Here is a 27,836-nt window from a genome sequence, read left to right on the forward strand (position 1 = left end):
CTTTTACATTTCTAATTAGGTAGCTATTAACTAACATAAAGGGATATCACACCAGCATACGAAGTTTTGTTATTAGCACAATCTTATTGAAAGGAGAGCTTAAGATTTTAGCAAGAACAACAAATTAATCATGATAATGTGTTTTTAAATCATCAAATTCAGAAGCCAAGGGGGACTTTTTAAAAGTTCTTTGAAACAATATGTTTTCTTTGTTGATGTCAGACTTTTAACACAGGCTTCAGTAAGAGAAAAGCTTTTTCAAATTCTTCTGGCATTATTCTATATATGAAAATCTGTGAGGTGCACAGAATTAAATTAAAATTAGATTATGCATAGTCATTCTTCCACTGTTACACAGGGAAAATAACTGCTGTAGTAGTCAGAAGCTGCCAGATAGTCTTTAACCCTTTCTGAGCTAACACAGCAGAGTAGATGCTTGCTGACGCATAACAGGTCAAAGACCCCCACCACGTGCAAGGAGACTTCAAGTGCTTTATCATCATTCTGTGATCCCCTGCAGGAGGGATTTTCTCATACCGTTTTCCAATACAGTGCACCACCAGAGAATTCAACTTTGACATTTTTTTAAATCAGCTGCATTAAACGTACACACTTTTTTTTGACCTTTCTTTTTTTTCTGGCTTAGAATTGTGGCTTGAAGAACTGTTGTCAGTATGAAGAGACATAGAAGTTAACAGACCAAAGGAACGCATTAGTGGTGCTTTTGGAATAGCACTGACAGCAGTAATCTGTGACTGTGCCATCACAGACTATGGCAGAAAGCCATAATTTACAGTTGCACCCAGGTAATTAATCCTTCCTGATATTGGGTTCCTTTACCATCTCCAGGAGGATGCCATATTATTTTTTTTCTGCCAGCTAGCAACACAAACTACATGGACTTGGAGCCAAACTGGGACAGTTGTAAGCAAATGCAGACTAGATGACTAAAGGCAAGAAGATAATTTATAACCAAAAATAACAGAAATAATGTTTCTGTAATTCCCAAAAGCATGAACCTGAATTTCCCACATCCTATTACAAACCCTCTGCTCCAATGACTATTTCATTTAGATCACACAAAACAAAGTAATGGAATTGGCTTCTAGAAGACTGTTCTGCATCCTCAGACTCAGGAAGATACTTGGCAAAGAGCTGCTGGTGGCCTTCACTGGTTCTTCATAGCCACAATGATGATGAGAGACAGCACAGATCTTCACCCTGTTACACCTCCCAACAACTCAGACTAAGAACTTTTGTTTGTAGAGGTATCCTTCACACACACTCCTGTTTGAGCACAATGAATTTGTTCAAAACAACACTAATTTGTTCCAGCTGCTGCAGAGTATTCCTGCTTTATACAGGGAGATGGAGATGCAGCTACCATTTTAGTGGCATCCAACCATAATGCTCCAAGAACTAATGCATACTCAATACAGCGCACAGCACTGAGTCCTTCCATCCCAACAAACTATTTATCTCAAAGAAGTACCTTTAAATATATAGTCTATATATTTGCTGCTGCAAACTTAACAGGACAAGACTAAGATGGACACTAAACAGGTGGCCAGGCAACCCCATGTATTTTCTTACAGAAAAATGTGGATTTGTGCCTTCAGTCGGGCAAGTGCTGGAGAATGGTACCCAACTCAGAGCAGAATTATTAAGCAATCCTGATTCGTGGTGTAGTTCTTAGCCATGCAGATCACTCAAGTCCATGAGAAGTTAATCACAAATAATATCAGTAAAATAGTAGTTTCTGAATTTAAAAAAAAATAGCTCTGCCAGTAATTGCAGCATTTCTGCTCTTCAGTACAAAGTGATCCCAATGTCTCGAAGTAATCTTAATAAATGTTCCAAGAGATTAATATTTTATCATTATCACTGTAAGTTCAAACAAGCTCTTTAGGACAGGCTATGGCCCTCTAATGAGCACTACTAAAGTATTCCTGGTCCTTCATAAAGCTGAAACACTCAAGAGCTCCAGTCAAACACAGAAGAGACACAACACCAGTTCATGAGAACTTAGCAGTTTAAATGAGTCAACAATTCCAGCCTCAGAGGTAATTTTATCACCACACGTACTTAACAAAAGATAGCTGCTTACTGATACAGTCAAGTTCCGATTTACAATTTCATTTAGCTTTCCAGTTGCAAAGGCAGTTTCACGGGCAAAGCTCAGCTGGAGACCGTCACAGCTTTGTTTCTTTATATCATATCTAATTGAGAAGGTTTCCAAGGATAATCATTGTTGAGAAATGTATTGATTTGCTTCTGAGAATCTTAAAGATGCTTGAAGAATTTCAACTGGGAGTCGTGTGTCCGTCCCCCCCCCAAAGGATTTGTCTTTGAAATAATAGTAGTGATGTATTACTTTTCTCTTGTGGGCTAGAAAGCTTCAATTAAAATTCAGATTTTGTATTTGGAAACAATACTGTGGTATCCAAATGGATTAGCATTAAAGGGCCTTTTCAAGTGGATGCACTGAAGCAATCTGCACAGCATGCCTGATTTCAGCCTGCACTGAACTATTGGTTGATTGTTTTGTCAAAGTACAGCCAAGGTGTCATTTTAGGGGAATTCCTCCTGCTACACCTACCACATTGACAGGCTTGACTTTTATTTTAATGGTCAGGTCCCTACAAAATCCACTGCAGTGCAATTTTCATCACAATACTACCTCAAAAAGGCCAAGATTCTTCCTGTGGATTTACTGAGATACATCTATACTTCTTTTCCCACTTATCCATTGCAATGCCTGAGGTAGAAGCAGGGGAAGGAGCTGTCAGAGTCCACTTCTTGGTTTCCTCCTGCTTGTGTTCTCACCTCAGCAATTTGTGGCACACATCAAAATACACCAGCAGGGAAATTTCCGCTGCAAAATGCTTCGAATTTACAGAGTACAAACATCCATTAACTAGTCATTACTTAAATGGTAATTGCTGTCCATTTGCATGCACAATAGTCACAATCTAGAGGCAGGATACGTGCGTGGGGACCTGCTCCGCAGCCATCTCGCAAGCAGGGTCAATGGGAGGTTCACTGCAGCCAGTGCCAACACAACTAGGCACCATAATAAGAACTGTGTTGTTATAGGCTAAATAAGCAGCTCCGCTGCTTGATCCTGTGGGTTACGAGGTAATTAGCTTCTGAATAACTGAAATCAATGGATGTTTTTGCAGAATGACACCAAATAAGCAGAAGCTTGGCACACAGAAGGGACAAACATTCCCATCACTACAGTCATGTTTGTTAACTCCTGGTTTAATTCCACCAACTTCAATAGCTTTACAGCAGGAGAAAAAAAACACAGCCTAGTGTTACTAGCAAACCCTACCAAATTACCCTGCAATTTGAAAGCTAAAATGAAGTATTTATCTTCCTTCTTAAAGGCTTTCACTTAAAAGCCATCTTTGCTTCCAGGACTGCGTACACTGCCACCTTTGAACAGTTTATGGAATTCCACTGCCACCAAAGTGTCCTTGGAAGTCATGTCACTTGGCGATTTCCTGTCCTTGTAAATCCCCAAACCCTTCCGACTTCCCCATCAAGCCAAATCTATAATCAAGTAAACATTTTAATGAGTTTTCTTCTAAAGCTTTAGTCTTTTACACATACCCTTGCAAAAAGCCTGTCCTTGTAAACCCCAAACCCTTCCCACTTCCCCATCAAGCCAAATCTATAATCAAGTAAATATTTTAATCAGTTTTCTTCTAAATCCTTAGCCTTTTACACATACCCTTGCAAAAAGCCTTCCCAGTTGCCCCCGTATGACATCTATCCCATCCTCTCATCTCTCAATACACCATTAAACTGCACTTCTACTTGCAGACATCCTTACATGACCTTGGAAACGTTGAATCCCATTGTCCCAGAGCCATAAGTACATTCCACTGTTTCTTCAAATTTTTCAGGTTCAAATATTTGAGTTGCACAAAACAAACCAACAAACCTTGTTTTGTGATAGTAGTTCTCCCTCCAGTGCAGGCTGTGGACTGAACCTAAGCCCAAAGCAGGATTTTAACTGAATAGTAGTATTCTACCTCAGTGAGGATCAGCATCATTCAAAACACTGGTTTATCACCAAAGCAACATCAAAACTATTAAAATATTCCTCAAAAACTATATCTGTTCCCGAGTTAAATAGTCCAGGCTAGTATTTTTAAAATACACGCCACAAAACCCAATGTTAACTCAAAAAGATCTACCAAAATGGCACTGTAACTTGCACATACACAGCAGTGTAAAGGTTAATCAAGCTGAAGTGGCACCATTCTTTTCAACAACCACATATGCTCAAATTAACAGATATCCAATCTATTAGAAACTAAAAACATCAAGTGAAGCAACAATGTAAATTATACCCACTGAAAATGCAACAAACAGCTCTGTTGAGGGCTTGGTGAAAAAACATGTACCAGAAGGGTTAACTAGCAGCTCTATTTAAACCCCACCAAGGAAGGCCTGAAAGGCACCGAGTTTGCAGAGAATCAACAAGGGAAACATTAAATTCTTTCATTAGAAATAATTTATGACAGTTCATGACAAAGACATGCAGGCACTGATGGGGAAAGTAGCTCTAAACAAAGCGTAACTACATAGGAGACCAAATTCTGACTGTTTTGGGAAGAACAATTATCTGAGGGAGCCCATTTCTTCCCCAGCCCAGTCTTTATGGTAAAAGTCTCTTAAAAACAAAGTCAGTATGCTTATGAATTCACAGATGGGGCGAGGAAAGACTCTCACTGCTCACAGTGAAGTGCACTAATGGACAACAGTCATTTTAAGATGGGCTCGGACCCTGCTCAGGCAAAAAAGACTGCCCAAAGGAGGGATGGAGCAGTTTTCCTTTCACTGGGACATGTGGGATGAGGGGCAGAGGGTGAGTCTGTCATTTGGAAATGAAGCCATGATCATTAACACCTCTGAATTTACCCTACAGCTTTGAAGTCAGGAGACCCAGGGCAGTACCCCTGCAGGGCTGTGTGCGCCGGCAGGTGTGTTAGGAAGGATGCCAGCAGTGTCCCTGCTCGCCCTCAGCAGGGTGGCTCCTTCCCCCAGCCGTGCTGGGGGCTCCAGGCTCTGCACTTTCAGTCTTCCCTGGTGAGTGATCTCTCATTTTGCTATCCACTAACATTTGCAGAAGGGACTCAGAAAAAAATCTTATTTTGAATAAACTGTTAACAAACTGCATACAGAAAAACAACATAAGGAAGAACAAAAAGCAAAAACCTACATGTATTCCAAATAAAAATTAGGCTCTGAATACATCTCTCCCTCTAGGCAATTACAAGGGTAAATTAGGTACTGAACAAATGAAGTAGTTATTGTAAGTCCATTCCTGCAATATAATTTTTCCAGAAACAGTAAATTACTTTGACTATTTATCATAATCTGTTATCTGCAGAAAAATGTGAAAACTAAATAAATTTATGGAAATGCATTTACCTAATAATATTTACCAAATGACACAGTTCCCTCTGTTGCTTGTAGCCAACTCAGTCACAGAGACTAAGGACAGGTTTGCCTTATTAATACAGCTCTCCGACTGTGTATTTTAAATACCTTAGAGCACAGTACCATCTGTGTGTATTCTACTAATGAGCTACTTCTTAGAGTGAGGAAGGCCAGTCAGCCAACTCCGATTACTCAGATGGAGACTGCCTAATTTTTAAGCAATTAATGAGCTCCTCTCTAACTCTACATAGAAGCTTCCTCTGATTAATTCTCCTGGCATATCATGGCCTATCCTATTTTAAAGAAAGTTTCTCAAAGAAGAAAATATAAAAAAGAGGAACACAACACAGCCCAGTCTGGTTCCTCAGAGCAGAGCCCAAACCCCGTGTGTGGGACACAGGCTTGAGAAGTCCCTGCTGGGAACCCCCTGAGCAGGGGCTGCACCCCTGCTTCCCAACACAGCTGAGACGGGGAACAGCATCCTGCAAAGGGGGTGGCTCAGCCCCCTCCCTTGCTCTAGCCTGTTTGGGGCACTTATATATACATACCTTTAATAACACCTCAAAGGACAGACTGGAAGAGCCAGCACCATGCTTTCAGAAGACCTTCAACAGTTCTATTCCCTCTCATCTCCCAGTCATTTGGAAAAATTTGGCACTATCACCAAACACTGCACAGCTCCGCAGCTGGGGACTGCCAGCCATGGATGCTGCATGCTCAAGAATCACTGAACACTTAGCGAGGTGACTGACTGTTCCCATCTCATCATCTGACTGATGCGATTTTAAAAGGGGAGCCTTAAGGGGCTATTAGATTATGAAAAAAGAGTATTCCCTCTTCTGCCACTAAAAAATATTTCTTAATAACCTAAACAAAGTTTAAGGAGATCAAAATTACCTCTTACAGCTCCCCATTGGAAAGCTCTGTAGTAAAGCACAGAATGAGTATTAAATTATCCCAGTAATTACATTGATAATGCACAACTTTCATGTGCACAATAAAACCATTAAAGGAGATCTGATTTTTACAAGTATATTACACATCATAATTCTGAAAGAGCAACCCTACGTGCAGGAAAGGGTGCACTTGTCTTGCACAAACCTGGAAAACATGCCAATCATAGCAGTGAAACTATTATCGAGGAGAGCTTTTACTCAGCAGCCTCCAGAAAAAAGAAAGAAAAAAAAAACCCAAAACCTAACACATTTGCCTTACTTGAGGATGCTTACATTTACACATCAATAAGAGACTTAATGTAACATTTCAACTCGGTTTGATATTACCAAGCCATTCTACAATCACATTGTAGAACTTGTATTTTTAATGTTCTTACAACCAAGGTGCCCAGCATGCTCTGAAACACAACAACTAATTACTATAGCACATCAAGGGTCTTCCTTGCTACAACATGAAGCAAGTTGGTGACACATTCTGCAAGAAACGCCACACAAGAGCTTACCAGACAACCAACTGTTCACATAGGATCTGTGTCCTTCAAAAAAGGATGAAAAGGGTGAACACCATCAATTACAGCTCTTTAAGACAGCAAAAGGAACATTCATTTGTAGACGTTTCTAGAACAGGATTTTAAAAAGATCCTTTCTTCATCAGCTGAGCTTTACACTGTCCCTGTGTAAGGTCTACAACAGTTGTAGCCAGACATCCCAGGTGGCTAGATTTAGGTTTCAGCTCTCACGTACTAAGTCAGAGGCATGTTTTGCAGTTGGAACAAAACCATTTGCAATAAACACTGAATGGTAAAGAGCAAATTTAATCACCCAATCCAGATGAAAAAAAATCATAATGCTGTAAATAATATGATGTAAAGTCACAGTGAATAGGAATTATGTTGACCTACATCAGAAGCCAGCCAAAAAGCTTCAGCTTTCAATCTGCTCCAATAAAGCCAGGACACTCTACTCCTAAGTGCAGTTTCCACTGTAGTCCCCTGATTTGCCTAAAATTACAGATGTTGTTTTGAATGGAAATATTATATCCAAAATGTCATTAGTGATACATATCCTAATTTCTTTTCTTATTTTTGATTGTCTAAAACCTCACCATTATTCACACTTCTCTGGCTTTATACAATGGGACAAAATTTTCAAGGTCACATGAAAAATAAGTAATAGATTCAAGGGTTCAAATCTACAATAATTATTTTCTTGGCTTGAGTTTCAAATTTGCTTTCCTAAACCACAAGTACCAGAACAAACGAGTTTCAGAAATACTTTAAAATTGGTTTATTTTCTCAACAAAACCTACTCTGCAATAGGAGCCTGCAACTAGAGAGGAAGAAGCAGGTCCAGAAGGTGGTCCCCCTTCACCAGGGAGGCATGCCAGAGACCAGTGCTGATGGCCACAGATACACCTCCAACCTAGGAGCCAAGGAAGCCTGCAGGGTGACCTGGCTCTATTAAAACGCTCCCGCTTTCTCAGTTTTCAGATCTCCTCTGCAGGCAGCCTGAGAGATTTACATAGCCACCTGCTCCCCAGCAGGGAATCCCAGGAGCAGAAGGGTTCTGACCACTGTTCGCTCAAAGTCGTCCAGCTTCTTCATCCAACATCCGTATCAAGGACCCCAGAAGTCCTAGTGTTCAGCTGCAACTCCTGAATGCCCCAGAGGAACAGAGCCTGGGAATAACCCTGCCTTTGTGACTGATGTTCTAGCTGTTTTCCATTGCTTATGAAATGTATCCATCTCAGGGAATTTACTGCTCAAAATGAAATTGTATCACTGAAAAAAAAAAATCTGACCAATGCAATTCATAGAATCATTCAAAGAAGTTTTGTGGAATGTGATTATATTTTTGCATTTTACCGTTAGCTCAAAGGCATCAAAATGATTATATCTCGCATTACTCTTCCCCTTCAAGGCCCACCCACATGTATATCTTGCTGAACATGTAAGACAGCAAAAGCATGCATGAAGTGGCTGTGCACATTGATCCAAATAACCTTCGGATCACAGAGTGCACAGCAAAACAAAAACATAATGCTTAAATCCAAGAACAAACAATTCCTGTTTTCCTGTGAAAAATCTGCTATATTACCATCAGTCTTCACAAACACTAAGTTAATTCTATCATCAACACACCAGACAAAATCCATTAACTCTCAGATAATAAAAAATAAATTTAAAAAAAGTATCTGTGAAACAACTTTGCACTCAAATTTTATATGTATTTGTACAACGGGATGAAAGGATCAGCATTTCTTTAAACAAACACGAACATCTGGTTAGACTATACGCTGAGGTGTCCTTGGATAAAGCTGTTTGAAGCTATTCACACACCTGATGACAGAACGTAAGTTCCTGGTATTGCTAAAAATCTAAAGGTGGCTACCAGGGAAGCACAGATGGAGCCAGGGTGGCTCAAATGCAGCTTGCTGCCTGCAGAGTCACTGCAGTTTATGATCAACAATTGTTCTTTAGGTCAGGGGAGTAAGTATATATACAGGTTTGTATAAACCTGGTTACTCAAGAGACTTAATTGGCGTCTTGAATGCTCATGGTCCCTTAGGTATTCCATATGCCAATTTACAGTTGTGGTTTTTTGCTCCAGCGTCCTCCACTATACACTGGAAGCACGGTTTGTTTATAGCCAATACACACAACAGGCTTGTAACTACTTAAAGGCAAAAGCTCTTAGCCTAAAACTAGTGCACAAAACCTGGTATAGCAGAACCTCTCTCATCTTCCTCCTCTATTTCTATTAGACACATCTTACTGTCTTCTACTGAAAATTAACAGAAATTACAAATGTTTTTTCCCTAGCACATATATACAAGGACACAAAAGCACATTCTATATAGATGCTTACCTAGCCTCAAAACTTCTCTAGGAGATAGCACTAGTTTCCCAGTTCTTGCCTGAAGTGCTAGCAACCCAACAGAACAGAGGGAAACATTTATTTCTGTTATTCCCCCCCATCACCTCCAGTATGCTGGGCAACCTTCACATCACTTTGTCTCTGGATGATTTTCTACCATCTGTAAAATGGGAATAACTATGATGCAAAGATTAGAGACAAAAAGCACTTGTATTAAATATCACAGTAGCAGATGTTTATGAAAAACACCAAGTAGTCCCATGAGACTTTTAAAAAACCCCTGCCAAGCTAAGAAAGCACAATCAGAATACCAGAAGTCCAAAAAATAATACCACCGTCATGTTTCAAGGCCTCTGCTACACAGCTCTAACAAATGTTTAAACTGTACGCATGGTTACTGGATGCCTAAACATCAGTACATCCCCCCGGACACACGCAGGAGTCACATACAAAATACTGTACTTTAAACATTAGAAAGGAACTTGGGAACTTCAGGCTTTCTCTTCTGCCCTGTTTCAGGCCTGTTCGCTGAAAGGGGAGCTGAATCCCACAGGGCTTGCCCTGACACGTACCGCTTTACCTGATGCCTCCTGCCCCACAGGGGCTGGTAGGTCAGGTTAGCAGTCAGGGTCTCACGCAGGTCCCTGTTCCTCCCACTTCATTACAACATCACACATGAGATAGCCAGATACGAAAAGCTCATGCCAGGTACTGCTGTTGGCTCCAGTTTCTTTATTAAAAGCCACTGAACAACGCTTACAGCTGCCTGGACCAAAGTCTCCTACTTATTCAATTACTATTTCGGTTCCCATCTGGAATAACGGATGTAGAAATCTCAGCAGATACCTTTTTAAATCAATACTGATCCCTCAAACGTGCAAAGAATTGCATCCGTCTCATACTGAAGTGTCAAAATACCTTCCTTAAAAAAAAAAAAAAAAAAAAAGTGACCCAGAATGTGTTTCAATAGGTCATACACTGCAAAACAAAGCTACAGGTTTGTGAATCTCAAAGGTGGAGGGTATTTCAAACAAGTCAAACTAACAGAAATACCCTCATGCTGCCTCTGTTCCTGCCTTGCAGGAGGAACCACAAGGGGAGGGTAAACAAGAAGGAACTGATGGCAGAGGCTGGAAGGCACAGGCAGCCTGGCACCCTGTCACGGAAAAGCATAGTACTCAGGTCAGAAGCTTAACTTTAATCTAAGTCTCTGTCTCCAGCAGCAAAGCAATGTATGTTTTCATATCAGTATTATAAGTGTTAATCATGCTTCTTGTAGGAATGAATCAATTGGATTTGAAAGATAGATTAATAAAGTGATAAAATGTACACTCTAGAGGTGACACTGCAGCTCAGATCAATTTTGCTTTCAAGTCATAGACAGGCAATCATTTCTACTTCAGCAAGTTATAACAGTACCACAACAATCTCACACAGGTCTATATACTAACATTTGCACATACATGCATTGCACTGAAAAGAATTCCTTCCTTCTCCACAGGTCAACAACTGGAAATATTTAACCCTGCACCTCCTGAAAGAGGCAACCTCTGATGTTTCCTTTAGTATTTGTAAAGCCAACTTCTCCAAACTTAAATGCCAAAACCCAACCAAAAATGTATCTTAATTTTCCTTTCTCCCATTATTTCCCATAGTGATCCCAATATCTCCTACCCCACAATTCTACTGCTTACCACTTTCACAGCTACATTCAGGGCAAAACCAAGTAAATACATATTAGAAATTTCTTTTCTATTATGTGTCACAGGCACTAGTCATTCAAAACTGAAATGCACTTCAAACAACAAGCAAGGTTCCAAAAGTAAAGTAGAAAAAGTTTTCTTAAATTCAGTGGACAGAGATACAAGAATGCGTATTAATATTCATACCTAGTTCAACATAAGGAGCCTTATTTACGTTCCTTCAAATATATACAGCAGTCTGTAAAACCTGCCTTAAACATGTATTCAGATTACAAGAACCCAAGCACACTTCAAAACTGTTCTTGGTCAGGAATTAACCCAAAGCCAAACCATTACATCACAGGTTCCCTATAGCTCCCATAGGTTCACATCCCCCTAAGTTACCTCCAAGCCTCTGCATCACCAATAGGTGTCCCAAACAGAGCAGACATTCATCTCTAGGACTAATGAACATGCTGAGCTTGAAGACAGTGTTCTGGGTAAGTTTGTAGCTGTATTATTTATACTTTCATTTGAACGTAACAGGAGGCAGGCCTTCCAAAACTATTTGCATGAACAAGATGAAAAACAAAACATGCCAGAACAACTTTCCCTCTCAGGACAGTCAGAGTAAGGACACAGACCTAGGACACACACCCGCAAAGTGAGCATAGCAGAAATACAAATACGAAGATCTCTCTTATAATTTCTATTTAAGATCTGAAGGAAAACAAAGCAAAGATACCTTGATGCATCTGGTTTTTTTCATTCAAAAACATCGCGTTGGGGGGGGAAGCATTATCTGGTTAAATGCGTAGAGCTGGAAAATTTCTCAGTCATGACATTATGTCTGCTAGAGGTTCAGATATTATTAATAAACTCTTAAATGCTGCAGCTACACGTAGAACAGATATCCAAACAGCTGACATGATGCCCATCGCAGAAGTGGAAGATTATAGATTTTTAACTGAGGAAACAACATTTCTTTCATGCTTTGCTTACTTCCTCCTATCCCTAAAGATCCTACCTTTGTGATTTACTGTGGTTTGGAACAATTTAATTGCATTCATTTATTTTATTCAGATACAGCTGCGGTTTCCCTTTTGGGAAAGGAGTCTAGCTTTAATATTTAAGTATCAACTCAATATTTTAATTGTTTTAATTATACATGAACTCGTTTTAAGCAAGTGTAATAGCTAAAAATTTGAGTGTTTAAGTAAGTCCAATATTTAAACCCTGTCAGGCTGAGGTCACTAAAAAAACCCCAAGCCTCTAGCAGATTATTTCCTTTCTTGTTCTTCCCTCCCTCCCACCCCACCAGCAAACAGAATGTCTAAACACTGCCAGCTGTCTCCCAGATAGGCCTGTCTAGCTGCAATGCTGCTTTCTGCCTCGAGGAGAGGAAACCAAGGCTGAGACTCCAGTAAGGAGGTGCACAGATTACCGGTGCTTCACACCGCACTGGCTGGTAGCCTCCCCGAGACCTAACTGAGCACAGGAGCCTGGCTCCTCGCTTCCCACTGAGCCAAACTGAACAGATGGACAGCAGCCATGAACCCGTGAGCAGACACGACCATATGCAAGAGGGACTGGACATTCCTGCACTGATGACATCTTAGAACAACAGTGATTCTGACTTTTTTGGTCTTCTGGAGCTCTGAGTAACTTAACATCTTCTGGGAAAAGAGATTGGCGTGTGCTGATTAGTGTTACCAAGCTCCCATTTCCTCTATGTCTGTACATTATTTGCAGGAAGTAAAAGCTGAAAGCCTCTTTTGCATCTCTTCTATCTCAGAAACTGGGAGGGCTCATAGCTATGCATTTCACAACAGGGCCAGAAGTCAGCTCCTCAGGCAGATGCAATCGCAAACAAAAAGCAAATGGCAACTGCGAATGCTCATCCTGCAGCTCCTCTAGGGGCCTGCTCCAGCAGGAGCAATGGACTTGTAAGAATTAGGCTCCTCCGGGATATCCCACACCAAGGAAAAATCCATGAGTCTCCTGTGAAGTACAAACACCTCCACTTCCTTGTACATCATGGTTTTCATGGCCAAAGTGATCAGGCAACAATACAGAGACTGGGCTTCACAGAAGGGAGCAGAGGGAAATCCTAGGCTAGAGCCGTGGCAGCTATTAGGAAAGTGAAGGTCTCCTGAAACAGACCACTGTAAGCTGATGCATGGCATTTAAAAGGCACAAAGCATCAAGCCAACCGGTTTCAAATAAACGTGTTGATTTTAATCCTTTATCATAATATTAATATTATCAATATGTATATGTATATCAATATATAAAAATATGTCTATGAAAATATATTCACATAAATAAAAACTCATATATAAAATATATGAACATATAGACACGTAATATAAATATATAAGGTATATATAGAGAGAAATATGTCAAAATATTATATCGAAAAAAGCACTATGTCCCAACCACTGCAATGTCAACGAAACAAGTTAAGACACTGGCTATGCCCATACACAGCAAGGCATGATGCTAAGTCAAGCCCTCTCTCTCCCAGGCCATTGGTGACAAAGTTGGATGCAGCTGGAGGGATGAGAGAGACACTTGATCTTCTGGCACATGACTGCCTTTTGGGTGGTCCCAAGATAAAGAGGTGGAAAAGGAAGGCCAGAATCCTAGAGCACATCCATCTGACGCTACAGAGAAGACACGAAGCTGGCTCTCTAGCTTGTAGAACATACTGGTACAAGACCCGAGCCAATTAAGCCCTGTTAACCTGCAGAAAGACACTGCCAGCTCTGCAGCCTGCAGCCTTGTAGAAATCTTGGGGATGTCTGGCCATGCTCCTCCGCACAAGGTTGGCATGCCCTCTGGAGCTCTAGCATGCTGAGACAGGGTATTTCAGCTCAGCAAATAAATACAGCAACAATAAATGGCATCAATTATTCACTAATGGAATTATGTCTCGTAAGTCAAACAGAATCTATAACCTGAAAAATCTTTTGCTTAAAAAATACCATGATTTTTTAATTGGTTTTATATTCCCTGCTAAGATTACTCAAAGCACCGTACACAAAGGGCTTGGGAAAAGAAGTCACTTAATCAGATTAAAAGGAAATCACCTACCGGCTGGGAACCTAGCAGCTCCCACATCCTCAATTTATTTGTATAACCTCCACCTGTAAAATACCCTTTCTAGGGCATTGCTAAGGCTGCAGTCCCAGCATTAGCTATTTGCTCAGCTTTACTTCTTAAAGCAGACAAAAAGGATGACCTGCAGCTTTCAGAAAAGCTTCTTAATATTAAGAAATGCTTGTGAAACTTAAATCAACATCACATTCATACAGATGCTCGAGGCAAACGGTTCTGTTCCCACCACAAACAGCAATCGTTGCTCTGTAGACGTGACAGATTTTTTCTGGAGCATCTGGAAGTTGCTGCTTGTAAAGAAGAATCTGACTACCATAATTAAATTAGCTCACCCTTTTTAATTATTTTGGCACCACATCTCAAGTGAGAAGCAGCCAAACAATTCAACTTGCTACAAGTTTCTGTATCATTTTTGCAGCATTGCAAGGTACTCAACCTGTGACACTCACATGCATTCCTGTTTGTCTTCTCCAAATGGAAATATGGACACCTGAATCTATAACAAAGGGCAAGTAAAGGACATGAGACAAATCTCTTTCAGTTCAGCTTTTCTCTTCCCTTCTATAAGGACTGTTTCTTCAGCAAACTAATTCTATGCTTGCAACTGCAGCACCATTTCATCACCCTGGTTGACATCTTAGATCCTCCACTCCTGACCTCTTTAATGACTCCTGCCTGTTGTCCAGCCCCTGTGTACTGTCTGCATTTGCTGTCTGGAGTTGTCATCCTCAACTTTCCTCCCTTCAGCTGCCATTCCTTGGTTTCAAAGGATTATTTTCCTATCAGCCTCTGAAGATGCCTTCCTAGCCAAACCCCTGTTCTCTTTAAGGCAACTTCAGTTTCACTGCTAATGTCCTTTGCCTCAGTGATGCCTTTGTATTATCTGAAGACACTACCACATCTCATTGCTCCACCCCCAAGTCCTCTTCAACTCTGCTCTCTTTAGATACTCTCTACCCCTTAAACAAGACATATTTTATCATGCAATGTTACACACATGCTAGTCAACTTCATAATTGCTCTGGTACTTAACACAAACCACAATTCTGGCCATTTGTGCAATAATTCTATGTGTTGCTTGGAAAAATGCCAATCTACATAAGCCAGCAGACACCAATACCCTGATTTTGCTGGTTTATTGCCCTAGTGGCCCAAATCTGTCTTTATCATCAGTGTCAGAACTTTCCATGCACTGCTTCAAACAGCTCTACATAACTGTCTGCACAATTTCCCTTCCCCTTTTCAGGATGCTCACCAGCTTAGACATCCCCATCCCAACAGCTGGCAAGACCCAAGACTACAATATCCATCCAGAACACCGCTGCACAGATCCTGTCTACCGGGTGTCATCTGAACACCCCACGCCAGCTCTCCTCTGCAGCTAAAGCAGTCTTCCTGCTTTCAGACATCCTGCTGCTTACACCGCAGTGCAGCTGCCCACAAATAACCATTAAATTACTTTCCCCTTCCCATTCTCCTTTATCAAGACACCAATAAAAAAAACCAAACTGCACTACAGCACCAGCACACTACGGCTTCTGTCACCCTATTCAGCAACATGGTCCTACTGTTTCTTTACACATTTGCCTGGCTGCTTCCATCCACTGTCTCTGATCTTCTACTTAAACAACAATACAAATAGTTATTTGGAAGCCTCTGGAGCGTCTGTCCCTTCACAATATGTAACATTTAGTGAAGCCCCAAGCAACACAACAGTCCTTCTTATCTAAAGACCCCTTTCAGAAAGGGGAGTCAAATTAGCAATTTTGTCCCAAGTGCTGAAATCACACAAACAGAAAATGTATTTCACACACAATATCGTAGAAAAAGAAAAAATCAATAGTTTGCTCTACACAGCAACCTAAAAATCAGCACGCATGACAGAATGAATACTGAAGGTGAAAACCAACTACATGATCATATACTTGCAAAGAAACTGTAATTTTACTTTACGTGCATTTTTCCCCTTCATCTTATACTCAATGTATACCAATTCAATCAAATGAAAAGAAAAAGAACCAGCTATTCACTACTGGATTATATTTAGCAATGGGTAGTCTAACATATTAAAGCATTTTTCCCACCAGTACTCAGCCTGAATTGATACTGTCAACAGCTGCCAAGAACACAAGACATTCTGCAGAATGAAAGAAAGCAGATTTAAGGAAAAAAACCCAAAACACTAAAATATAATTAAAGGTAAACTACCAGCCGCATGATGCTATAACCACAGGCATGTTACTTCTACAGATGTGTAGTTCTCATAAAGGAAATGCAAAGGCCCTTCCTTGCAGCCAGGTGGTGTTGCATGGCACCAGTGAATAAAGGCTGCTCAATTATACAGATTATGGATCTCACAGGGGTTCCCATCCAGGCCAGTAATAGCAGTTTTGAAAAACAGGAACACTATCAGCCTTAGCAAAGTTTAGATCAAGCTCCACTGTAGCCAGATCCCAATATCCATGACTTCTCTCACAAGGCAAACAGTGCTCAGGGGACGATAACCGCAAAAAAAAGGCTGGGGACTAGTTTGATTTAGCAACATCCATTTATACTTCCTAGCCCAGCAGAAAGAATTTAGCTTAACATCTGGTGGTTCCCAGAGTAACACTTCCTAGCCTGGGATGTGACATCTAATTCTTAATAATAGATGAACCAATAGCTTTTCTCCTCTGTTCTCAAGAAATGCAGGAATTAAACTTAAAACTGGCCACACCAACTAAAGTCAGTACTCGCAGCTTGAAGTCAAACTCACAGCTTACTCAAAAGGCAAACAGTCTCATGAAGTCATTCCTTTTGAGGCAGGAGACCTGCATGGACTACAAGTCACTTCAGGCTCTAATACAGATGAAATATTATCCAGATGCTTCTTTGAAGTGTTCTGTTATTATTGGTGGGTTTCAAAAGCAGATGTAAAAATAAACCACCTGCCACGCCCTTCCACTGCCAGAATAATCAATGATTATCTACCCAGGAAATCTCTTCCCAGTTAACCCCCATATATGATCACACATACAGCTGGCATGGCTTTTTGGAAGATGCCCTTCCAACACACAGAAAAATCATCCAGACTTAAAAGTCACCACAAAGCACATACACAGTCAAGAAGATCCTATAGCATGAGTAAAAGATTGGATGTTAAAACAATACCAAAGTCATTATTACCTTTGTGGGTTTTTAATCAGATCAACGTTTGGTTTTGGTTGGTTGGGTTTGGGTTTTTTTTCATAAAAGGAAACATAAGAACACTTTCAAGTAGCTTAAAGTCATATCAAGGGAACATTATAGCAAGAAAATTCATCCTGTAACATCTGGTAAGCAAACCATATTGGTTATGACTTTTTTTTTTTCAGAAGAGAACAAGAAGTATATATGCAAAACAAAAAGCAGCCATCTAAAACACTTGATTGCATGAGCACTAGGTCCAGATTCAAAAGTAAAGATATTTTTCTGTGACTTACCAGAATTTCTCTTTGACACGAGCTTCAAATTCATGCTGACTACAGTACAGATCACAAGAACCAAGAGAACAAGAGGCTTCATCTTTCACTTTCTGTGACAGCTGAAATGCAAACATAGTATGAAGTCTGAATCACAGCTCTTCACTACAACAAAGCAGCAGCTACAGTTAAACATTTCTCAGAGAACCATTACAGGGCAATGGCTTAATCTAGTGACTTTGGGGTTTATTTTTATGCAGAGGTAGCAAAACATAATAGTTCGAAGTAACTGTCTATGAACTATTTGCATCTAACACACAAAAGGGTTGGTCTTCTAAAATGACACTTTGAAAATATTATTTTGCTTTACAAAACCATAGGATTTAACTGTTTATTTGAAATAGCACAGGTATAATCTGGAAGATTTTTGTAGCTTATTTAAGGGAGAGACTCTGATGGTCAAGCTTAGTTTTATGTCATACAAAGAGGGCATATGCTTAAAAAACCTTCACATTTTTCAGGAAAAGATAAAAGAGTAGGTTATTCATGCAATTTTTCTTAGCAACCTCATTTTCCCACTGGTGACTTTTTAAAAGCTCCTAGAATGAATTAATGCTATTCCAGAGATTTCTCCTATAAAATGAGGTAAAGACAGGTGAACAAAATTCAGAAATCAATGAATGCAGGCCTCGGGATTCTTACCAAAAAGATAAAATAAATCTCTCCTGTGAAATTTACTACCTGCCTTATATTACATACATTTAAAAAAAAAAAAGTAAAAATCTAGTTTAAAATTGTATTTTTAATTTTAAGTTTTGCTGGAACTAATTCTGTTTTCATTTACAAGTATGAGGTCATTCAAGAAAACACAGCAAGAGCAAACTGAGGCTCCTTATCTGCATTTAAAAACAGGTAGAATGAATCTGAACTCAGCAAAGCCCCTCTCTCTCTCTCATTTAATTATAAGCTAGAGTCCTCAAACACATGCTTAGCTTGAAGTCACAGGCCTTTAAGTGGCTTGATATATTTAGACTCCAGGAATTTATCTCCAGATCAGATAAAGACTTTTGATCAGGACCCTTATTCTCAGATAAAGAGGGCAGTCATCTAAATCAGTACACAATTATTATTTGGGACAAAAGAATCAGCATTTTATAGCAGTTTCTTTTAAACAGAAATGCATAAAACTACCAGCATTAGCAGCCAAAACCAAGGCAAATGAAACAGAACCGTTCCTTAAACACTGTACCACATCCACCCGCCCAGCCTGCTCAGAGGCACCCTCAACTCGGGGACCAGCCCAGACCCTGGCAGCTCTGAACGTTTGCTCAGTGTGACAAGCCAGCAAGACAGTGCAATGCCCTGTGGTTCGCTAAAAACTATTCAGCTTAATCTGAGTTTATTACATCAAATATTCTTCCCTTGTAATTTTACTACCAGCTTACTACTGTGTGAAGAAAATGTAAGGAACCTCGTATAATCTTTTACACAATGGCAATTATGCTGCTATTAAATTATTTCAAAATTACTACTTAAAATTGAAGTTTTCCCCTTCTCACCTTACCACACTATAAATTATAAATAGGCAGTGGATTTTTCTTCCCCCCCCTGAATTCTATGTTCCCGTGGGCACTTTATGCCTGTTGATTCCCCACAGTAAAGACACTAAAGGAGTTCTCAAGGAATTATAAGCGCTGAAGGCTGTCTGACAGTGGTTAATGGCAGAATTAGTATTCACTCTTCCTTAACCTCACCTTGGAGTACCAAAATCCTGAAACATGCAAGGCCATCTTGACAAAAGAGCTTAAAAAAAAAAGTAATTGAACTAAATCTAGTGACAGATAATTGTAACGATGATGTTATGCTAGAATGATTTTCAAGTGTAGCTTTACAAATTACTTTCTCCACTTTCCTCCCTTCAGATATTACAGCTGAAGTACGTAACTCCTAGGTCTTTTTTCATATGGGTCCCTCCATCCCCATTCCAAATGAGCTATGCTGTATTAAATACACTTAAAAATTCAAAGCAAGTTCTGCTGGCCGACATTAATGCTAGAGACAGGGAAATTCTTGGTTCTATCAGCATTGCTTTTTGAAGCCCTGGTCTCACCAAGGAAGTCAGTTTCTGTACCTGCAAAAGTCAGGAAAACACAGTAGGGAAAGGGCAAGAAATTACTCCACCACCCTGTCATTCACAGCTGGGCCCAGAGCCTCAGCCTGTCACATCTGACACGACCCCACTAAAGCTGGCATGAAAATACACATCAGTTTGAAGTGCCATCTTCACCATTCGAGACCTCCAACCCGAAGAAGGTAGGATCAGTCACACCGGTGTGACCAAGGGGTTGGCTGGTTACTGTCCTGAGACAGCAGGCAGCCATAGACAACAATGCTGTTCAAACTGGTTTTTAAACATACAGTTTTACAAAGAATGCAAGGTATGGTGTAAGATGTATTTCCTCCAGAAGCATGTCAAGCAGCCAGAACAGGGAAAGTTCTATGTGTCCAAGGCAAAGTCTCTAAATTTGCTCAGGAGATTTCTGGGGCTGAGCCTGCCAAGACTCCCATCATGTCTCCCAATGGGACCAGTCTCACAGCTCCCTCCTCTGAGCCATTCGCTCACCTATCAGGCAGCAGGACAGACTAGAGACTCCAGACAACCCTGTGCTAGACCTACCAGCACTTCTGGAAATAAATGCATGGGAAAGTGTCTATGATCTGATGAAGAACATGAATAAAACTGTGCTAGCCTGAAGATAAATAAACGGGATAAACCAGTTAACATTTAATACCATTTTTCTGTAATTGAGGCATTTTCCTCCAAGCAGGGCTGATTTTGTCATTTGACAAACTCTCCCCTCACAGGCACTCATCAGCATTTCCCCAAGGAGCTGCTTACTCTGATGCTGCCAACTCCAAGCAGCTGTGAGTAGGGGCTCACAGCTGTAAAAAGAATGTATCTACTGGATACATCTTACAAGAGGGGGACCAAGTTTAGGACCACTCCCAGAAGAGTAGAGATGACATCTTACTTAATAAGGACATAGAAATACCAATTACAGCTAACTTGCCCAAGATCACCAAGAGGAGAGACACAGAATGAAGTGCTTGTTGAGAAAAGAACCGCTTAACATGTTAATCCAGCCCTTGTTGTGACGTGCCAGGTTGCATTTGTATCGAGGTAAGTAAAGGGAGGTTGCTACCATCAGAGGAGAAGCAAGGTGACAACTATATTCTCAATAATCCCACTGCTAACAAGGCTCCCCCTTCCCTCCCCATACCATTTGGTGCTACAGACCACAGACTTCAGGCAGCTTTCCCAGCCTGCCGTAAGCATCCAGCAGCTACAAGGGGACTGGGATGTGGTGCAGCACAAATTCTGTTCTAACAGAAACCCTGACTCCCGTATGCCTCCTAACGCCCTTCACTTGTGCTGACAAACTTAGTTCTTTCTTCTGAGTCCTCAGAAAATAAGGCTTGTGAAATTGCATCCCATTTTCTTCATGTACTGCTCGCTGTCCTGCCAGCACCCACTTTAGCTTGCATAGCTTCCCAGACTCAAAAGAATTTCAAGTTACAAGGTTAGCAGAAAGCACTCAGAAACAAGAAGGAAACTGGAGCATTAATATTCTGCACAAAACCCAGCACTGAGATGCCCAAGTTCCTACTTTAAACATGATTTAGTTTTGCTCTAATTTCTACCACAAGCTTTGTTTACACAGTGTTCCTTTTCAAAAGAAGGCAAGAAAAGTGGTGCATGTGTGCACTCAGGCACACATCTGTGCACAGACTGAGATTTGCTGACACACCATGAGGCTCTGTAGGTTCTGGTTTCTCCACAGAAGCAGTGATGCAAAAGGTGCTCATTAAAAACAGCAGCCCACCTCTTCAGTGGTTTCCAATTGTCAGGTTTTGTTGCTGAGAAGTCTCACCGACATAAATTACGGTTTTCACCCCACACAGAAAGGATGAAATGGCAACAGTAATTCTTCCCTTGTCTTTACAGTATGCTAGATAGTGACTTCTGTTCATTTCTTTTCAAACCTTTTCCCCGCTCCACTTTTTAAGGCTTTGAATTTTAATATGAACTCTCTCTCAGGTCTTCTCTTCTGCCAACACACCACACTTTCAGCTGTTTATTACTGAAAGATTTCCAGTCTATATAAAATGCTGGACAGAAGCAATCCACAATGGGCACCAGTCCCTTTTTGTCGATACCTCAAACACAAACAAAAGAATATGTAAGATCAGAGATGCGTGCTAGTTCAAATAACATATCTTCAGCTCTACTTGATATGGGTCACGCAGCATTCTTCGCTCTGTTGCTCAATAAGCATCAAAGAATATTTCATTTTGCCTAATTCACTGTGCATCTTCACCATCATAACCAGCCACTTAAGTTGTCTAAATATGCAATGAACATTAATTCTACCAGGCAGTGTGCATTCAGCATTTGTCTTGCTGGATTTGAGCCTCCATTGGACTCAGCTCCTTAACTAAATTCACATCTGGCTAATTCTCCTTGTTCAGCTGAAATTCTATGAGAAATTTAAAACCAAGGTAAGCACGGAAGGAACCTGGCAGCGCTTATGTTGTGTGAACTGAAAGTAACCAGCAACAATGAGACATCTAAAATGTCTGGGATTATTACTGGCTCAACAGTGTATCAGCTGCATGACAGCAATACAAAAAGGAAAGACAAAGGTATTGTCCTGAGGAAGCAAAGGGAACCACAACTAAATACACAGAACACCTGACAAGGTTGCAACACCAATCTGTAATGATTCCTCCAAAGGCTGCATGAAAGAAAAGGAACAAACAGTAAAACTCACAGATCTTTTGTGATGTGAAGGGGGTAAACACAGAATCTTACCTGTTATTTGAGAAGAAACAAACAGCACCACCTCTCAGGTGTTAACACTGAGGTTTTGCTTGAAAGATTATAATGCATCCATTAAAAAGTTAAATATCCTCCAGATGGCAACCACAGAAGTTACCAAGAAGAGCACCTTAAAGCTTCAAAAGGCACCTTACAGTGTAACACCAAAACAAAACAATGAGCTTTAGTGGCAGGCACGAAAGAAAAATACCATGGATGGCCTCCACACAGTAACTTCTCCCATTAACATTCCTGGCTGCAAAGAGTAGAAATTATTTTAGTCATGTTAAAGCAGCAAACCGACTCAACACTATGAGCAGGGCTGGTCTGCCCTGTAGAGAGAAAACCCTTCAAGCATTATCACAAGAACTTTCCCATGCAATAGCTGCCTAAAATAGTGCTCATTTATGGCCAAACATGAAGAATAGGCAATGGAAATATCCCCTGAAACACTCCAAATACAGATAAAGATTCCAATGTCTATAGAATCAAAATGCTAACCAGAGACGTTAGCGATGAGCATACAATACAGGCACTATTCTAATTCTCTACTCAGAAAATTCAAAAAAAACCTGAGCAGCCCATCTTAACGATTCGTGAACCAAAAGAACTAGAACTACTCAGCGCTGATTAGCAGATCGAGTACTATCAGCTCACACCACACACTGACCTCAATTCCCTAAGCAACTCACACAGAATTCAAGTTCATTATATCTTCAAATTGGATTTTAAATCCCTGAATCATACTCCTCCCTTATTATAACAACCCCTGCACTTGGAAATAGAGAAAGCAACAGTAAGGAAGAACAACAAGAACAACAAAGGAGTGGGAAAGTTAGCGATTATTTTTTAAGCCTCATGCCCAGCTGCACCATCAATGATGTACTGATTCAGCACTACCCTGGATTCTACAGAGAACGATTGTTCCAGTCTTAACTTCGCAATATTCTAACTACGCATCCCAGGATATATGGATATGCTTGTCCAGTATCACAGCTTTTAAATTCGAGTAGTCCAGGCCTTTTATAGACATTCAAAGTGAAATACGTGTTGTGGGAGGAGGATTACAGCTGTACTTCAAGCCCTCATGGTTTATGAGGTCAACATAATGGATCTATTAATTTACAGCCTTTTTTCCCCACTAGAGTAGGAGCTATTAATATTCAACATATATTTACTCCTGCAGATTGTGGTTTAATCAATACAGTACTTCAGGCAACATGAAGTACCGTAGGCAATGTAAAGACTGCCAGACCCAGAGAGTTTAAGTCTAGAGAGCGGGGCTTAGCCTCTTACCACTCTGCAGAAGTACTTAGAAGATTATAGAAAAGCCAGCTGGGGGAGAGAAGAAAACATGAAGATGGTTTACACTTGGAAAGCTAAACACGTATGCTAGTACCAGGGAAAGGGGAGTGATTTTAAGAAACAGCTTAAATCAGCCTAAGTCCTAGAACTGACACAGTTACAGCAAAACAGTTCCCAAAGCAGAGTAAGCTGCAGCAGTAATCACAGCCACCCGCGGGGAAAGAGGAGCCCCAGGCCTGGGCGACCACATACACTTCCCAACACTGAGAAGGCCACCGGGCACTGTCCCAGGAGGGCAGACAGCTTCTGGGCTGCGATGAATTTGGAGGTTACTCTCTCAGACCCAACTCAGCCAGCCCACCCTGGGCTGCGGAGAAGCTCTGCTCAGAAAAAAAGGACTCTGAACCCTGCTTTTTAGCTCACCACGGGGAAAAATAGCAAGTTGCTGATGAGAACTCTTAGGCTTCAGAGTTGCTGATAAGCCTTTAAGTTCTGGAAAACCCATGGCTTCACCTGACTCCAGCTCTTCAGTTGCTGACCACTGAGCAAACACCACTGCTCAGGTCATGGCGTTTTTCTCCTAAGTGCTTTAGATGATCTCACCAGTGATCACAGGTTTCCACTACAGAGCCTTAACCACAAAAGGGGAAGACATTTCGGATTAAAAGAGATGATCAAAGTGCATTCTCACCCACACCAATTTCAAAACTCACTCACCGCTCTTACATCAGTAAGGAAGTCTGTCCACTTTGCAGCAGCCTATGCGAAAGCATTAAGCCAAAAGATTAGATGCTTTGCTTCTTTCATACTCATACCAACCTAGCTCCCCAAGCAGCTTTTGTAGAAAAACTATTAAAAACGGAGAGAGAGAGACAGTTCAAAGAAAGGTCTCAATCCTGAAAGATAGCATATCCCTCCTCTTCCCCCCACACTGCTTTTCTTGTTCCCCTTGTGTTCCTCAAGGCTCATTACAGAGGTGCTCAGCACAAAACAGAACTAGATTTTAGACTGGGCTGCCATCTGCATGCTGAAATGTTCCCTGCTTTTATAGAGGAACTGCTTTTACAGCATCTTAAAACAGGCCTCTTTCCAGGACCACATAGAAGATGGACTGCAGTTGTTAGAAGTGTCAGCTGTATTGACTTTATATCTGCTCCTATATACATTCATGCCTCTGCAATATTTACACAATAACAATATTTGCACTATTCATGGCAAACCTGGTCCACATTCACTCCCATACATTAATGAAACAAGCACCAAGAGAACACAACTCCACATGCGATGTGCTTAGAATTTCATACCTTGGTCTCATTCATGGCCACATGCTTCCCTAACTAATACACAATGCTCCAAGACAACAGAATTAACAGAAAAAGATGGCATACTAGCTGTTACACTTCTTATAAAACACTCTTCCACAGTTTTCCACTTCGAAAGCACAGTTCCAGAAAAGCAAGACAGGGCACTTCGCTGTGCTGTCAGCAAAGGCAAGTTGCTTTCACTGTACTCAGCACTATCTCATAGTACCTTAAAGTGATAAACATATTCTTGATAAGGATTTTTTTTTCCTTTACATAACCAGAGGCTAGCCTTTACCTATATGTATTTTTTCAGATTTGTCTGGGTAAAAATAAGAATTAATTAAGCAAGCAAACCCCCCAGAATTTCAGAATCATGAGAAACTGCTTATAGAACATTACTTGCAGATATTTTGTAGAAATCCTGTAAACAATGGGGTTTTGTTCTAATGCAGACCAAAATCAAATTAAAATATATATTTTATGTGCCCTGGAATTGCCCTGCCAAGTAGACATCCTTGTTAATTTAACTGTTACATAAAGCAGTGACAAGAGGGATAGAAGGAACTCTCTTCCTGTAGTGCTTTTGGAGTGGAGAGGGGCTGGAAAGGACAGGATTAGCCAAGCAACCCCTACAAAAGTTTCTAACATGCAGTCTCTCTCCCACCAGCTTTGTCACTGAACTTAACACACCCCTCGGTCCTCCCACCAATTCCATGGGTGGCTTACCTAGATCAAATACCAGATGCCAGAGGAAGCCCTGACCATCAAAGCTAGCAAAAAGGTTCTCATTATTTTCAGCAAGGGTAAGATCTCTTCCCTTTGTCTTCTTTTCAAGGCTGTTCGAAGAGAGGTTTATTTTTAGTTGGACATCCTGGAAAGCAAACAGCCTCTTAAAGTGCCTCTTTATTTTGTGATACAGTTTAAATGTTCACTTCCCTTTCCAGCACTAAAGACCTCCTGATAAATAGCTCAGACTCACATTGTTTGAGGAAGGCTTAGAAACAGAGAGCAGACACTGTTTCCCATACAGCCCTTTAAGGCTGTTTAATAGTTGTTCACGATTTAGCATCCCTTGATATTTTCAGCTTGAGCCTCAGTTTGAAGTGAGAGATTACTTAGAGACAGAATGTTTTGGAGAGTAGGAAAAGTCCATACCTTACACATGCTTGATTTTTATTTCTTACTGTGAGTAAAACTTCTCAGCCCCTTCCCTCACATGCACAGGTGAAGGCCACCAGCCCCAGCCCTCCCTGGCAGCCTCCCCGCTCAGCCAGCAGGGACGGCTGGCTGCACCAGGCACAGATATGCTCCTTGGAACTTTCCCTCCACCTCCAGTCCCACAGGGGCATGTCAACCCAGGACACAAAAAAATTTGGACCAAACAGCCTCGCCCTTCCAAATGCCACAAACAAGACATTGTTTGTAGCTTTAACTGGGTAATTGTAACAGGAGCCCTCCTCTGCCCAGGAAACACCTGCGGGCAGTTAGGAAACAAATTACTCTGCCTATGCAAACAAACCAGATCCCTGTACAGACCCAGCCTGACCAGAGAGCCTCTCCTGGATGCTCCTGTCATCTCCAACCACGCAGAGCATCCCAAGGTGTATGGGCCTCATACGCTGTCCCCGTTTCCTCCCCCTTTCTCTCTCCAGCAGCCTATCTGCATCTCTGCCGGGCTCCTAACTCACACTGCCTCCATATGCAAGCTGCCCATTACTTCCGCAGGGAACTGGAGCCAGCAGCTACCCACACCTCCAGACACGCACTTTTAAACTCTCCATAGCTCGAGCTTATTGTACAGTGGCAAGGCACAACACCTTTGAGATCCTGAGCCCAGCAAGTACGCTCCTACTTGCCTCTGCCTTCTTCACTCCTCTGCAGCCTCCTCTGGGCTTAAGGCTGTAAAGCGCAGCTTCTTCTGAGGCCCTGGCCTCCAGCCTCCATCAAACCAAGAAACCTCAGGCCAGTCCCTGCCTGATCAGGGGTGATCTGTGCCACAAGAACAGACCTTCTGCTGAGCTCACCTTCTCCCCAGCAGCCTGTGAATCCCTCCCGACTCTCTCAGGCTCTTTTTTGATCTGAGTTCTGTTTGGAGAGTGGCCAGTGCCCCCACACTGGTTTCCAACAGCTTCAGCTACTGCACTGCTTCAAAGTGCAGCCACTAGACTGGCAGCCCTGGAGATTAAAAGGCTTTCCATCACTCAGCTCTGCAAGATACAAAGCAGTTCAGACAAAGCTGGCTGGTGCCACATCTGTACAAGGGCTCCAGCAACTGTGTGGCATCCACTAAAACAGCCTAAAGGTGGCCAAGTGCATTAATGTGGCACAACTGGGTTTTTTTCTTACCCCTCGTGCAAGCAAATCTTCCTTCCTTCTCCCTCCCTCCCCTGCCCCCCACTTTACTGCTAAGGCATCAGTCACCAAACAATTTGAAGACAAACTCCTATAAGCTTCCAGGTACTGTTAAATTAAAAGGGTGGTCTGCAGAGAACTCTTGAACAACTGAAGATTTCCCTCTCTCTCCCCTGTGCTCACTTGCAGCCCAAGCAGGGAGGTGAGTATAAGGAAGTCTTGTGATCGGCTAACATCCCTGAACATTCCCAGCTGAACATCCCTGAACATTCCCAGCTGAACATCCCTCCCTGGCACCCAGGAGCAGGCCAGAAGTGTATGCAGGGTATGTGCTTTCCAGCATCCTTGGTCACCAGGTAGAAAGCTTTAGTTCAGTAGAGGAAGGTCTCCCCTTGCAGACTCAGATCTGGAGCAGGCTGGAGGTGCAAGCTGCTGCCTAGCAACATGAGCACTCTGCGGGGAGG

General features: G+C 41.4%; 1 protein-coding gene across 2 annotated transcripts in view; it reads right to left on the minus strand.

Annotated features, from left to right (window-relative positions):
* The window catches only part of IL1RAPL2 (interleukin 1 receptor accessory protein like 2), a 392,772-nt gene that overhangs the window by 362,859 nt on the left and 2,077 nt on the right, over positions 1–27,836 (minus strand). For both annotated transcript variants that reach the window (XM_056360133.1, XM_056360132.1), the window contains exon 2: positions 17,554–17,654. In XM_056360133.1, the coding sequence (XP_056216108.1) occupies positions 17,554–17,635 (82 nt within the window). In that variant the 5' untranslated portion in view covers positions 17,636–17,654. The remainder of the gene's footprint in view (positions 1–17,553; positions 17,655–27,836) is intronic.

Source organism: Falco biarmicus, chromosome 14, assembly GCF_023638135.1.
Source record: "Falco biarmicus isolate bFalBia1 chromosome 14, bFalBia1.pri, whole genome shotgun sequence".
NCBI lineage: Eukaryota > Metazoa > Chordata > Aves > Falconiformes > Falconidae > Falco > Falco biarmicus.